The sequence below is a fragment of the Artemia franciscana genome, chromosome 8 (assembly GCF_032884065.1).
Source record: "Artemia franciscana chromosome 8, ASM3288406v1, whole genome shotgun sequence".
In the NCBI taxonomy this organism is placed as follows: domain Eukaryota; kingdom Metazoa; phylum Arthropoda; class Branchiopoda; order Anostraca; family Artemiidae; genus Artemia; species Artemia franciscana.
The window spans coordinates 12,790,960-12,805,986 of NC_088870.1; the positions used below are offsets into that span (position 1 = coordinate 12,790,960).

Genomic DNA, 15,027 nt, shown 5'->3' on the forward strand with positions numbered 1-15,027 from the left:
CCTCTGGACAGCTCATCCTGGTTAAAATTTACCCTGGACAATTAGCCATCATATCTCCACGAGTAAATTGAGTCAGTAGAGGGAAAGCAAGATATGAGAAGAATTTCGTATAGAAATTCTGGCAAATTCCCCAGGTGTAAAATCTCCCCTGAAAAATTAACCCCCTGGAAACTTCGCTCCCCTTGGAAAATTCTCCCTGTGGAAATTTTTCCCAGTAGAAAATCCCCCCCCCCATCTGAAAAATGTATGCATACTTCCCAATAGCAAATACTATTATATCCAAAGGCATAGTTATTGGGTCTTTCAACTATGCTGAACAAAATGGCTATTTTAAAGTTTTGATCGGAAGATTTTGAAAAAAAGGAGCGTTAGAGGGAGTCTAGTTGCCCTCCTATCTTTTTGGTCTCTTAAATAATTTATTAGAACATTTTTTTCCGTTTGAATATGCCCTTTCGATATTCTAGGACCAATGGGTCGATACGATCACCCCTGGGGAAAAAAAAAACAATGAACACGCATCCGTAATCTTTCTTTCAAACTTTCAAACTTTTTAATCAAGATTAAACTTTCAAGATGAAAGTTTGATGTTGAAAAAGAAATCTTATTTTGAAATAAGGAATTTTCTAAAACTCGAAACTTTTTACTCATTGTAAAATAAAAAAAAAACACCTTACAAATTAAAAATCTGTGCTTATTACAACATTGAAAATAAAACCCGAAAATTGCAGTAAAATCAATTAATTAATTTATTTATCAAACAGTTCGTGGTAACGAACTGTAGTAAGGAGCGACCCGGCTCAATAGTAACCAAAACTCTAAAAAATGGAATTTTGATACCAATAGCTACATCAAAAGAATCGCATTTTAATGCTGGTTTTAAATATATAAGTTTCATCAAGTTTAGTCTTACCCATCAAAAGTTACGAGCCTGAGAAAATTTGCGTTATTTTAGAAAATAGGGGGAAACGCCCCCTAAAAGTCATAGAATCTTAACGAAAATCACACCATCAGATTCAGCGTATCAGATAACCCTACTGTAGAAGTTTCGAGCTCCTATCTACAAAAATGTGGAATTTTGCATTTTTTGCCAGAAGGCAGATCACGGATGCGTGTTTATTTGTTTTTTTGTTTTTTTGTTTTTTTTTTTTCCCCAGGGGTGATCGTATCGACCCAGTTGTCCTAGAATGTTGCAAGAGGGCTCATTCTAACGGAAATGAAAAGTTCTAGTGCCCTTTTTAAGTGACCAAAAAAATTGGAGGGCACCTAGGCCCCCTCCCACGCTAATTATTTTACCAAAGTCAACGGATCAAAATTCTGAGATAGCCATTTTATTCAGCGTAGTCGAAAAACCTTATAACTATGTCTTTGGGGACGACTTACTCCCCCACAGTCCCCGTGGGAGGGGCAACAAGTTACAAACTTTGACCTGTGCTTACATATAGTAATGGTTATTGGGAAGTATACAGGCGTTTTCAGGAGGATTTTTTTGGTTTGGGGGAGGGGTTGAGAAGAGGGGGATATGCTGGGGGAACTTTCCTTCGAGAATTTGTAATGGGAGAAGAAAATTTCCATGAAGGGAGAGCAGGATTTACTAGCATTATTAAAAAAAAAACAATTAAAAAATAAAAGTGAAAAAGCTTTTTCAGCTGGAAGTAAGGAACAGCAATAAAACTGAAAACAAACAGAAATTATTACCCATATGAGGGGCTCACCTCCTTCTAATACCTCGCTCTTTACGCTAAAGTATTTTCGGTAATTTCAACTACTTATTCTACGGCTTTTGTGATTCAGGGGGTCATTCTTAATGAATTGGGATAAAATTTAAGCTTTAGTGTAAAGAGCGAGGTACTGACGATGGGGCGAATCCCCTCATGTATGTAATAAAAACATGAGAATACAAAAGTTCTTTACGTAAGCTAATTTATAAGTTACGTAAATCTTTTACCAATAAAAAGATTCGTAAAAAATTAAAAGTTCTAGTTGCCTTTTTAATTAACCAAAAAATCGGGGGGCAACTAGGCTTCGTCCCCCGCTCTTTTTTTCTCAAAATCATTCGATAAAATTATGAGAAAGCTATTGAGCCAAAAAAAAAATATGCAAATTTCGTTTTGATCATTCCTCTGCGGAGAGCCAAAATCAAAACATGCATTGATTCAAAAACGTTCAGAAATTAAATAAAAAAAACAAGTTTTTTCAACTGAAAGTAAGGAGTGACATCAAAACTTAAAACGCACAGAAATTACTTCGTATATGAAAGAGGCTGCTTCCTTATCAACGCCCCGCTCTTTACGCTAAAGTTTGACTCTTTCTCTCAATTCTTCTTTCTAAAACAGTAAAAAACTTTAGCGTAAAGAGCGGGGCGTTGATGAGGAAGCAACCTCTTTCATATACGAAGTAATTTCTGTGCGTTTTAAGTTTTGATGTCACTCCTTACTTTCAGTTGAAAAAACTTGTTTTTTTTATTTAATACTAAAAAAAAAATACAAAAGGTAAAAGTATTTACTAAGCTTTGCTTGTAATGGGCCAACAAAACAAAAATAAAGCTCTTTTATCAAGCACATACAACAGAAAAGCACATAAAATAAAAATACAAGCACATACAATAAAACTACAAACACATTCAATAAAAAAAGAAGAAAAAACTGGAACAACACAAGAACATTTATCAGATAGGATATTTAGAAAGGAATTTAACCTATAACTGAAAAAGAATTTCAATGAAAAGAGGAGGCAAAAATTAGGTTAGCATCCAAAAAGATTTCAAAATCTGAAAAAGATATTAAATGATGAGAAAAGAGACGTATAATTAAGCACAGAATAAAATAAAAAGAATACTAAACTTGAAACACCCGACGAGAAACTGCCTTTGCAGAGAGAAATAGAGGGACATAAGGACGGATAGAGTTCCATAGCAGAAGTGATTGATAAGCAGGAGACCTTTGAGCTGTACCTAGAAAAATAGAATGTGCTAAATGAAAACGAACTATATTACGAATATTTTCTTGTGACCTTATTACAACATTGAAAATAGCCATAAAAATTACAGTAAAATTTAATCTTGAACCGATGAGTTTTCAGTATTGGTATTATTATATATCAAATATTCAGTTTAATTCTATTAGTTCTTTCCAAGACTGTTCAAGACAAATATAGCTTCACTACAAACAAGGGTTTGGATGCTGCCCCCTTCCCTTACTGTAAAAGGCTAAAGCCTACTACGCCATTGGTGCTTCAGTGAAAACGATTTGTATTGCAAACATTTTCTTTTCTAGTTATTGTAGCATTGAAAACAAAAATAAAATTACGGTGAAGAAAAATCTTGAACTGATGCTCTTTCAACAATTGAAAATCTTTTGAAAAGAAACCCGATAAAAATGGAAATCCCATCAACCTTAAAGAACACACTAAGATAATATAGCCAGTACAACGGAGTATCTTGGATACTCCTCCTATTCGGAGGAGTATCCTCCGAATAGGAGGAGCAAATATATCAAACATTTGGTTTGATTTTATTTGTACTTGTCAAGGGTGTTCAAGACACTTGTAGTTTAGTAAACACTTATAGTTAGTAAAGCGCCAATGACGCAGTAGGTTTTAGACTTTTATAGTGAGAGAAGGAGGCAAAACCCAATCTCTTGTTTTTAGAGATTTTTGTCCGTTTCAAGCTTGATTTGCATATTCAATTTAAGTTTCACTCGTTTTAAGATTCATTTAAGCATTTATATTAGTACCTATTGTATGTTTGTTTGCTATGATTATTTATTTATTTTCTGTTCGTTTTGGGTTTTATTTATGCTTCAATAGCAAAATATTTTTGTTCGTTTTAAGCTTGATTTGCATTCTCAACTTAGCTTTACTCGTTTTAAGATTTATTAATTCACGTATATTAGTACCTGTTGTATTTTTTCTTCTTATGATTGTTTGTTTAATTTCTGTTCGTTTTGGGTTTTATTTATTCTTTAGTAGTAATTTTTGGCCCTTTTGAGTTTGAGTTATTTTAACTTTCTATTACTTCTGATCCTAAGTTTAATATGATCTTTACTTTTCTTTCGAAAACTTCTTTTTCGGGAAGTTTTTTTTTAATAGTTTGAAGAAAAATTGAAAGGTATTGGGAAGAAACCAAAGCTTTACAGGCGCAAAAATTTTTGTTGAAAAGAAATTCCAAAAGAATACTGTGGCGTTAGGGATTATTTTGTAAGCAGGTTTGAATATTAGTCAATCATCTTTTTATTTGGAAATTTCGGGTGAAGTATCGTATGTAACATCAAACTAGTCACCAGTTAAGACACTCCTTTATGGGATGAGGAAGCTCTAATTCCTAGTACATCAGAAATTTATGCATGTCGATGTCCCTACGATGTATCAGTGACCGGCTAGTGCTGGGGAAAAAGTGAACGATAAAAAAAGACACGTTCGGGTATCAAACACTTTCGTAACTTCCAAGAACTGGTTTCGTAATTAATTTTAGTGTTGAAATGAAAATAAATAGCTTCTGTCATGAACGAATCAGCTTTGTGTTTGGATGAATTTTTTTTCACTCGGTATTTTATTTCAACTTTTTTTTGCTTTCTTCTTGCAAATGTGACTGGGTAGGGAAGTATTCAAGGGAGGGGAGTAAACACCAGTATGAGGATTTTGAATCATATTTCAGTGGTGGAACTTTTATAGTTTCAGCCTTTACACTCCAGTAATGACGCTAAAATTGGATTTTGGTGCCATAAGGCATTTTATGATGGTAATATCACGTGGAAATTGCAAAAAGCGTGTAAATGTGAATATTGGATTTCAATTAACATTCAACAGCTTACTAAGATATTCTGGTGCCCTGTCAGTGCTTGAGAAATAAAACAGAAAAAGGGAGACTTGTCAGTGTTTCCGGCTCTTTTCACAAGTTCCTAGAATTTTTTTTTCAAAATAAAGGTTTATTATTAATTTAAATAATAGCTATCTCTCCTGAATCAGCATTAACGGCAGGTTTTTCATATGAGATAGTGTTTTTTTAATTTGTCTTTAAGATTTTGACAACTATTGGTTTCCTCAGTACTAGGGTACAGCTATTGTTGCATCCATGACCTTCAAGTGTGTTCAGACCCTGTACATGAAAAGCTCTTCTGATTTTCAGATATATAGGACAAAAGAATAAATTTTTGTTTTTTAGATGGGGAGGGGGGTAGTCTTACATTGAAGCGATATAGAAGAATTAACCAAAAAATAAAGACCATTGAATTCGAGTCAACTTTTGCCACCTCCGACAGAACAGGCTTAACTACAATTAAATGTGGTATGGGAGTTAAGTTATACAGATTTGGGTTAAACGTGGATTTAGTTGAATGAGAATTGAGATAAATGAGGGTTGGATTGCATAGAAGGTGAGTAGAATGGGGTTGAGTAGCACAGGTGTGTAGAATGGGGGTTGATTTTGACAAAGATTGAATGAATGGGGGTTGAGTTGCACGAGGGTTAAGTTTTAAGGGGTTTAGTTGGGCGAGGGCTTAGTTAAACGCGGGGTGAAGTTGCATGAGGGTTCAGTTGCACGAAGATTCATTTAAAATGGGATTAAGGTTGACGAGGGTTCAGTTAAACTGGGTTTAGTTCCAGGGGGATTGAGTTTCACGAGGGTTCAGTAGCAAGGGATTCAGTTACACGAGGGTTCAATTGAAGGGTGCCTATAAAAAGTGTTCAGTCAATATGTTTCATTAATGTAAAAAAAAGCCTAGATTGGCTTCAGCATTGGACGCCGTTCTTCCTACTTTTTTTTACTTTAAAAACCTTTTTTTTATGAAATTAAGAAAGTTAAAGGTGTTCCCCTGATATTATTTTGAATTTAAGTTTATATATTTTTTTGGGTGAGAGTATTGAGAAAACTGAAAATGAAAGTACCTTTTCAAGCTTTCGGGAAGTGCAATTTTTGATTGATTTCTGATTTCATATAAAGGTTCTTGAGAAATATTTCCGCCTGTTGAACAATACTGCAGTTTAAAACTTGAAATTATATTTCTCCGTCCGCTCATTTATAAATTTTGTCTATTTTCATCAGCTTCAATATTCGACGCAACTCATTCTATTCGTACACTGTAATCTCAACCACTACTTTTGTCTTTGAATCTAGTTCTTCTTTTGCTTAGAAAGCTTATTTTGTTATCTGGTAATATCCTCAATTTAAGTAATTTTTCTTATTCATTATGCCGTGGGCCAACCAAATTAAGTCAAAGCATAGGCTACGCAGGTACACTGATCCAAAAGGTTTTCTGGATGGAAGATGGGAAAACTTTTAAGGATAATATTCTTTCAAATTTTTTCGCTTTGTTTTAAAATTTAGTCGGAACTTATAATTGGTGTCATACGCTGGCGTCTATACTAGCATAATTTAATTTGCAAAGATCATTTTAAGATCGAAATTACATCTCGTGACGAATAGGAAGAAGTTAAGATTAAAAATTGTAATCAATGGGATAGTACCAATAATAGAAATAGCAGACAAAAGAAATGGCAGATGTCAGGTCTCTATTTACAGCGTGAATAAAATCAAGCCCCATAAGCTCTTGGTTGTTTACTCTCCGTATATTATGTATAACTGATTTTCATTTTAACGCGTTTTATTTTCATTATAGGATCAACGGCTCTAACGGATACCCAATTATAATGGACCCTACATTCACTCTAGTTCCTCCACCTCAGATTAAGATTCTTAAGCGACCTGTTGCCTCTTCGACGTCAAATTCCGGTAATAATGGAAACAAACCCAAATCCATGTCTAAAACCTTAGAGGAGGTAAGCCTTTCAAAATAAAATAAAATTACTTTACCTTGAATTTTAGTTCCTCCAGGGCCAGGTGTGGCACATAGGGTACCTTCACATTATATAAGTTATTCGTCGTTCATTAAAATTTTTTTTTGTCCTTCCATGAAATAGCAATGAATGTTGACCATGGAAATCATGATCTAGGCTTTTCTTTTATTAGTTATCCGACATGTAAATTAGTTTTAAAAATACAGGTAAAAAAATCACCTTAAACCTCTCTCGAATACTTTTTTTTTGTATGAACACCCCCATCTTCCACCGAATTTGTTTGCTAACGCGTACACACACATATATATATATATATATATATATATATATATATATATATATATATATATATATATATATATATATATATATATATATAATAAACCAAATTAAAAATTATATATATAATCATGTAACAGACTATATTAAAATTACATGAATATCTAACAAGACTGGACGAAACCTTGTTTTTTGACACATTTTTCTTGGAGCTTTTCATAGTTCATTTGGTTTTTCTTCTTTCCTTCGTTAAAAAAATTACTCCCCGCCCCTTGAGAGAATAAAGTGTCGCCTCAAAGAAATCAAAACCAGAGAGGTATTTATTTAGCCGCCCTTGGAACCTCTTTTGACCCTTCAGTTGCAACCTCACCAGTATGTATTTGGTTACCTATTTAGCCATCTAGTTTTTGTATAAATCATTTAGTTTGTATGTGAACCTTGTAAAAATAAAGTTTCCCTTAAAGGGATGAAAACTAGAGGAAAATTTTGTTAACAATTCTTGAAACGTCCTATGAAGCTTCAGTAGTAATCCCGCCTTTATGTATTTGGGTACCTATTTGACAACCTAGCCTTTACAAAAATATTCTCTATTTCATGTGGTTCTCGTGGAAATGAAAGTTTTCCTTGAAAAAAATAAATATTAGAGGGACATTTCTTGAGGTCTTTCTTTAGCAACCTAGCCTTTATATGTTTCGCTACCTATTTGGTAACATGGCTTTTATATAAACAAATTCTTACGTGTGTGTGTGTGTTGTGAAAATAAAGTTTCAAACAATTCGTGGTAGTAAGGAGCGTGGTAGTAAGGAGCGACCTGGCTCAATAGTAACCAAAACTATTGAGATTTTGATACGAGTAGATACATCAAAAGAATCGGGTTTTTGTGCTGATTTTACATATATTTAGTTTCATTAAGATCAGTTGTACCCATCGGAAGTTTCGGGCCTGAGAAAATATGCCTCATTTTAGAAAATAGGGGGAAACACCCCCTAAAAGTCATACAATCTTAACCTACCCATCAAAAGTTACGAGTTTTTTTTTATTGTTTTATAAAGTAGATTTGGGAGAAAAGTCAAACTTTAGCGTAAAGAGCGGGGCATGGAGGAGGGGACAGCCCCTTTCATATACGGAATTATTTCTGTTCGTTTTAAGTTTTAATGTCGCTCCTTACTTTCAGTTAAACAAACTTTTTTTTAATTTAATTGTCTGAAAGAAATAATAATTAGATGGACGTTTCTTTAGCAGCTCTCGAAGCTTCTTTTGGTGCTTTGCTGACAACCTAGCATATATATGTTTGAATTCCTATTTGGTAACGTATCCTTTACATAAACAAATTCTTACGTATGTCAGTCTTGTGGAAATCGCTTTAAAGAAATAAAAACTTGAGGGTCATTTCTCTAGAAACTATTGAAACTTCCTTTGATACTTTAATTACAATCTACCCTAAATGCAATTTTGAAAGGCGCATCAATATACTGTTAATATCCTTTCAATAATTCTTCCTTATTTTCTTTCTTTTTCCCCCTTCATTCAGAGCTCAAGATACTTGGGAATTGGATAGAAAGATCTCAATCAACAGAAAGTCGATAGTTTGTTATGAAAGACTACTAATGAATTTCATGAGACTATGCTCTCTTTCTAAGGTTTTTTAACGTTCTCTTTCGCTAGAAAAAAGCCTTAGAAATATCTAATTCAATCTGTTGTGAACAAATCGTTGCTGGATGATCTAATAAAGATAAGCAAGGGTTGCCAATTTAAAAAATTCTAAAAGTCAGAGTTTAAATTATGAATATTGACTGAAAAGTAGAGTGTAATTTCTAATATTGTTTAAAAACAATTGAACCGTTGATACTTTTTCATTCAAATGTCTTTCAAATTTACAAAATTCATTCAAGTCTGAAGCTTCCAATGGCTCTTCGGGGCTGGTGCAGTAAGTAAGTAAGTAAGTATGATTGCACTAGACTCTCAAGGTCCAAACCTGCGGTGCTAATCTCCGTTTCATGACCCTTCAGTCAGGAAGTGTAATAGGGGGTTGGGACCCAGCCATCCTTTGCTCTAGTACACCCATCCTGCTTACCTTTCCCAGATTTCTCCAGGTACTCATTTAGAGCTAGGTCGACTCTGGGTGAGCTTACAGTCACTCCACTGACACCTGCCCCAAACCAAATGATTGGCCACGTCATGGATTGAACCCGTGTCCCTTGGACAAAGGATTGCCAACTTAGTGTGCCAACCACTTAGCCAGGACGGCTACAAAGGGGTTTTGGTGGGTGCAGGGATCTGTTCCCCTGGAAATCTTAAACTTTTCCGAATTTCTCGACAGTGTCTTTTCAGATTTTCAAATAAAAAAGCTTTTATTTGTTTTAAGAGTTTTTGTTTGCGCTTGTAATAAGATTTAGCTAAATTTAAGAACTAGCTTTCTCCGGAATTTATCTAAATCGTTATATGAATGGGTCCGTGTTTAGTCTGACTTAAACGTTTGCTAAATCGTATCGTGAATGGTCCTTAAGACTCCAACTATCACAGTCGGTATTAAAATATTGTGAGTCTTAAGCCCCATTCACGATGAAATTTAGCAAGTGCTAAAATCAATCTAACTTATTAGCTAAATTCCTGTTCTAGCTTTCTCTGGCATTTAACTAGCTCTTATTATGTGCATCTTATTATGCAATCTTGTCATTGTCTGGATCTAAATACTCGGATTGTATTGTTGTCACACTTGATAAAATCCCGATTCTGCTCGACTTCAGCGCCAATAACATATCCCGTATGTAATTTAGTGAGTTGAGGTGTATTTTCATTCGTAATATATGTGCGTCATTTTCGATCATAACTCAGAGTCAATATTTAAAGTATAAGAATGCGAAATTGGAAAAAATGGATACTTGACTAATGGATACTTTTGACTAATTTATGAGACCGCCAAAACTTTCGAGAAGAAGAAAATTGGGAGAAAAAGAAGGCATAACGTGTATACGAATTGATCTGCTACCTTTCAGTCTCGACCTTACGTGATTATTTATCCTGATCAATCCTTAGCAATACAACCAGTATCGGATCAAGGATTTTGGGAAGGAGAGGCCGCTCATTGTGAAAACTTCTGTTTCAAATTTAAGTCTTCTTACTGATAATGAAAGTTGTATGCCTCTCCTTTTATCCGTCATTTAGCTTCCAGTTCTGCAAAACTATCCACCAAACTACATTTATAGAAACATTATCAATATTATATAACAGATTCTCGCCTCTTATTTCCACTATTAGTAAATCTATCAATATCAATTTCTTCACTTGTGGCAATATCAAGGTGAAAATGAAGAAGGGCGAGCCCGGTGAGTCTTTCTTCCGTCATTTTCGTAGCCACATTTCCAATCTTCTCAAGGTAGAAAAACTTCGTTCAGAAGACGCCACACTAGTAGGTAGTATCATGAGGATCTGCAAGAGCGCTGAAGGATTCGGAAAAATATCAGAATCGAAGTTTTGTTTTTGTAGTTTCCCGTAGTATTCAGGTAATCAACCTGTGCTTGTATTGCTTTCTCTTAGACGAAGTTACCGAGTTTCCCATATTGTTGGTTCTCCGGTTAGGACAGATTCACAAACCGATTGGGAGGGGATGCCGATTACTGATCAGTATCGCATTGACAAGTCATGAGTTGTATCAATGAATTGTTATTTTTTTTTTCGCTTCTGTACAATTTATTGGTAAGAAAGTTCTGAGATTAAAAGTATCCAGCGTTTCTGCGAACAACGGCTTTCTAAGTCTGAAATGATCATGTCCACCAGAAGAATGAAAACAGACCGTCTATAATATCCCTCGTGTGAACCGTGTGGCACATTAATCCAATTAGTTTGCTCTTTCGCTATCCTTAGGACTGTTATAAACCTAGCTTGGTTGCTACTTTACTTATCTCGTCAAATATATATTATATTTTTATCTCGCTTTCACTCTCCCGATGCTTGAATCGTAGCTAGGTAAGAAGGTCCTCAACATAGCTTGCTGCAGACGCAATGTTTTTTATTGTAGCAAAAGGCAAAACTTAGTTGTAACTTGTGCGATACATCTGTTGTTTCGTCAACAACCACACCGTAGAACTTGGTAGTATGAATTCAAAAAAAGGATTTCTTTAAGGATCTCTTTGACTAAACACTAAATTAATTTATTCTGCGTTGTTTTGCTTATACAAGTAACATTTGCACCTGAGCTCTCCAAATGTTTTTTAAAGTGATATTGCCACTATTTCCACGGTACCTTTAAAGTTTTCGAAACCTCCATTCGTTTGTTAATGGGTCCTTTTCTGCAAATAATTCTTCATCGTTTCTTTGGCCACGAAGAATATATATTCTGTTGACCCAAGAAAACAATTCATTCTATAGTTGTCTTCAATCTCGGTCTGTTTCCCTGCAGTTTTTAACTAGGTTGTTCGTTTACAAGACTTAAAATATTGGTTCCAGAGCTGTTACATTTTAGAAGAAAATGTTTGCCTGTGTCAACTGAATTGTGGTGATACTGATTATTCTTATGAGACACCCAGTTGCCGTCTTTTCCAGTTAGCTTAGCAAAGGTCACGAGCTGCTTCTTTACCAACTTTTGCAATCAATTGGAGCCTCCAACCCCTCGGACGTTAAACAAAACACAGTATCTGCGGAATCAACCCTTCATATTATTTGAAAGCACTAGTCAATGCAATTCTTCCAAACGAGTACGATTGAAAAATCTCTTTCCATCCCTACACTGCTTATTGGGAACTGAATAGGGGAAGCTAAATTTTGACAGTGGAATCCAAAGGTTCTGAAGAAATTGATGTTACGTACAATGATCCAGTTTTCCAATTCTATCAATTTAGCTTCCGACATCATTTTCGCAGAAAGTGATTATGTATTCAATGTTTGTTTTAGGCTTGGTAATACTCACTTCAATTGATGCTAACGAATCACGCACAATCTCTCTATTTGTCATAGCGCTGGAATGTTGGGACTGTTTGTCACAACACTGAAATTCCCATTATTTATATCTTTAATTACGCCGCCCACCCGCCTAGATTTTGAACCAAAAAAGTTGTCGAGAGTTCTCTACTGTCTTCGCTTCGACATCATAACTGAATATTTTCCAAAAATTATCTGAAAATTTTATACTTCTCAAACCCTTCTAGGATCGTGATAAAATGCCTTATAAGCCCTGACACACTTTGGACCATTCCTTTAAGACTTAAGGGAAACAGACCAAGTGTTGTCAAATCCTTTTCACAAAAATCTAGTGGTAGAACTTTTTGCCCGCGCCAAGGGAGGCGGTTGACCCCCTCCCTCTTGGATCCGCTACTGAAAACAATCTCAAAATTTTGCTTGAAAATCTGCCTCAACCTTTAAGCGAATCTCAATATTACCAGTTTAATAACCTTCTGTGAATAAACAGTCCATAATTTTTCGGTCCCTAGTGATTGTCTATATTGTCGAAAATTTATTTAGACAAATTTTTGTTTTAGCTAATTTGAAGCTAAACTTGGCATTAACTAAATCAAAATTCCGTTTTGAATGGGCCTTTAGATGACTAGAAAATGGTTTTGAAATCCCATATCCAAAAGATTTGTGCTGCGTCCACTTAAAGGTGCAAATCTAGCTATGTTTTTTTTCGTGAATTTTGTTGTCATGGATATGGTATAGAAATATTGAGCAATGGGAATCGAATAGAAAGATCTAATGGAATGAAAGTTGATATTTTGTTAGGAAAGATTACAAAAGAATTTCAGGTTTCATGTCTTGTTTTTAGGATTACTCAATATGCTGTTTTATTTTATTATAAAGAATCTTTTAAAAAAAATTTATGAAAAATCATTGTAAATCAAGCAGGTAATTTAAACGGAAGAAAAGCATCAGTGAATAACTAACAGCACTTAAATACTCGATATATACGGAATGGAGACATTTTTCTCTAAGATGGTTCCAGAAAATTTCGAACGCTTCATAGTTTTTTCCCCGAAGTTCGTCTTTTCCTTGAATTCAAAAATTTTGGGACACAAATACCACTCCCTCTTGTGTTTGATCAGTTATTAAAGTTAAGTGCCTCAAATATATTTAATTTAGGAAGAAAGATGACTCTGGATAACTGTTTTGTAAATGTTTTTGACAAAAGTTTGAAACTGAATTCTCAGTCTGATTTATTATGGTTTAAATGGTACTTGTTCATTATTCAGAAAACACCAAGAATTTGATTCGCAATTCCAGACAATAACCGGTCTATTACTGTCTGTACTCGGAGAGATTCACCTTCGACTCAGTGGAAAATTACATTGTAGCTATGTTTTAAGTAAATATTTAGTGGGTATTTTTGGTTTGATTAGGTTAGATTACATTTTACATGCAGGCCCGCTATACTTAACACCCAACCCCATCTAATGTGCAAATGTACATCCCAATATGTATATATATTATATATACATAAATATATATATATATATAAATATATATATATATATATATATATATATATATATATATATATATATATATATATATATATATATATATATATATATATATATATGCAGTATGGCTCTCATCGGTGAGTGAATATGCATACTTGCGATGGGGTTTAAGCCTTTTGTTTATATACCTTTTACATTGACTGATGTAAGGGCTTACTTAAGTTCTCTAAGATAGTCAAGAACATTGGCTTCGAGATATGGTCTTCATTCAGTAACGTTCAGTAAGCACACGTTCAGTAAAGTGAAGGTAGCAGATAAGCTTACAGTTAAAACCACAGTATAGGTATATACTATATATATATATATATATATATATATATATATATATATATATATATATATATATATATATATATATATATATATATATATATATATATATATATATATATATATATATATTCCAAACTTCTCAGTTGTTTCAACCCATGTGCCTATAAATTGACAATAATGGACAAGTTCCATATAAATTGCTCCCCTTAAAATCCGAATTCTTAGTCTAATTTACCACGATTCAAAATGCTCGCCTTAAAATCTTATATGCTATTCTTTTGTTCCTAAACGGTCTAATCGATCGGTGAATAATTTGAGTTAAAACCAGTTAAAGGACTTTATTTTGATTCAATTTTTCAATTCAACTCATGTATTTGTTTTATCTATCTTGAGTTAAGTCTTGAAGATTGAGAATTATCAGTTTAGTTATGTCAGTTCCCCGACTATTTCCTTTTTTAATTTTGTAATGCAATAATTCCCTAAATAAAGAAACCTTCAGAACTGTCAACTACGCTTCTCTTGCATACAAATTTGGGGAATAATTGGAAGGGAGAAAAGCATCAGTGAATGAAAGACGATGCTTTAAAACTCAATAAGCTGTCAAAGAAGTTCCAATGCCTACTAAAGAAGAACAAACAAAAAAAGTATTGTTTTCTTGTCTTTGAAGTAAACTTTAATCTTTTCAAAGCACGTGAGAAAACATTTGTGGCGGGATGGGGAAGATTCAGTTCTTCAAAATACTAATTAGCAGATGAGATGTGGAGCAGTATCAGTTGATATTAGAAAATCATCCAGGCCAAACGAAAAATAGATAGTCTCTGCATGAGGTCGGAAGGTGTCATAAGAACATATTTAAATGAGATTGAACTTTACAGGAGGGTGTAAAGAGTGAAGCTTTGAATCGATTGGGGTGGAGGAGGAGCGCGCGCAGCTGAATAGGTTTAAGGTGGTTTGGTGCCATTACAAGTTGTTAGTAGCAGTTATTCTTTGTATACAGTTTCTAAACATCCCGAGACCTGTACCATTCTTTTTAATTTCACATTCTACTTGAATTCGATAACTATAAGGTGGCATTCCCCCTGCTCGAAAACGAGAAGGGGGAATGTATCTTCCTCCTTCTCATCCTTATGTCGTATTATTTGGCAGTTACTCATTTGAGCTGTCTAGGGGCTCTCGATTTTAAGAAGAAAAATAACACTGAAAGATTGTTCTG

The 15,027-nt window shown here is 34.2% G+C and overlaps 1 protein-coding gene across 1 annotated transcript in view; it reads left to right on the plus strand.

Annotated features, from left to right (window-relative positions):
- The window catches only part of LOC136029999 (SUZ RNA-binding domain-containing-like), a 96,402-nt gene that overhangs the window by 21,279 nt on the left and 60,096 nt on the right, over positions 1–15,027 (plus strand). Inside the window, exon 4 of the mRNA XM_065708601.1 lies at positions 6,612–6,771. Coding sequence (XP_065564673.1) covers positions 6,612–6,771 — 160 coding nt within the window. The remainder of the gene's footprint in view (positions 1–6,611; positions 6,772–15,027) is intronic.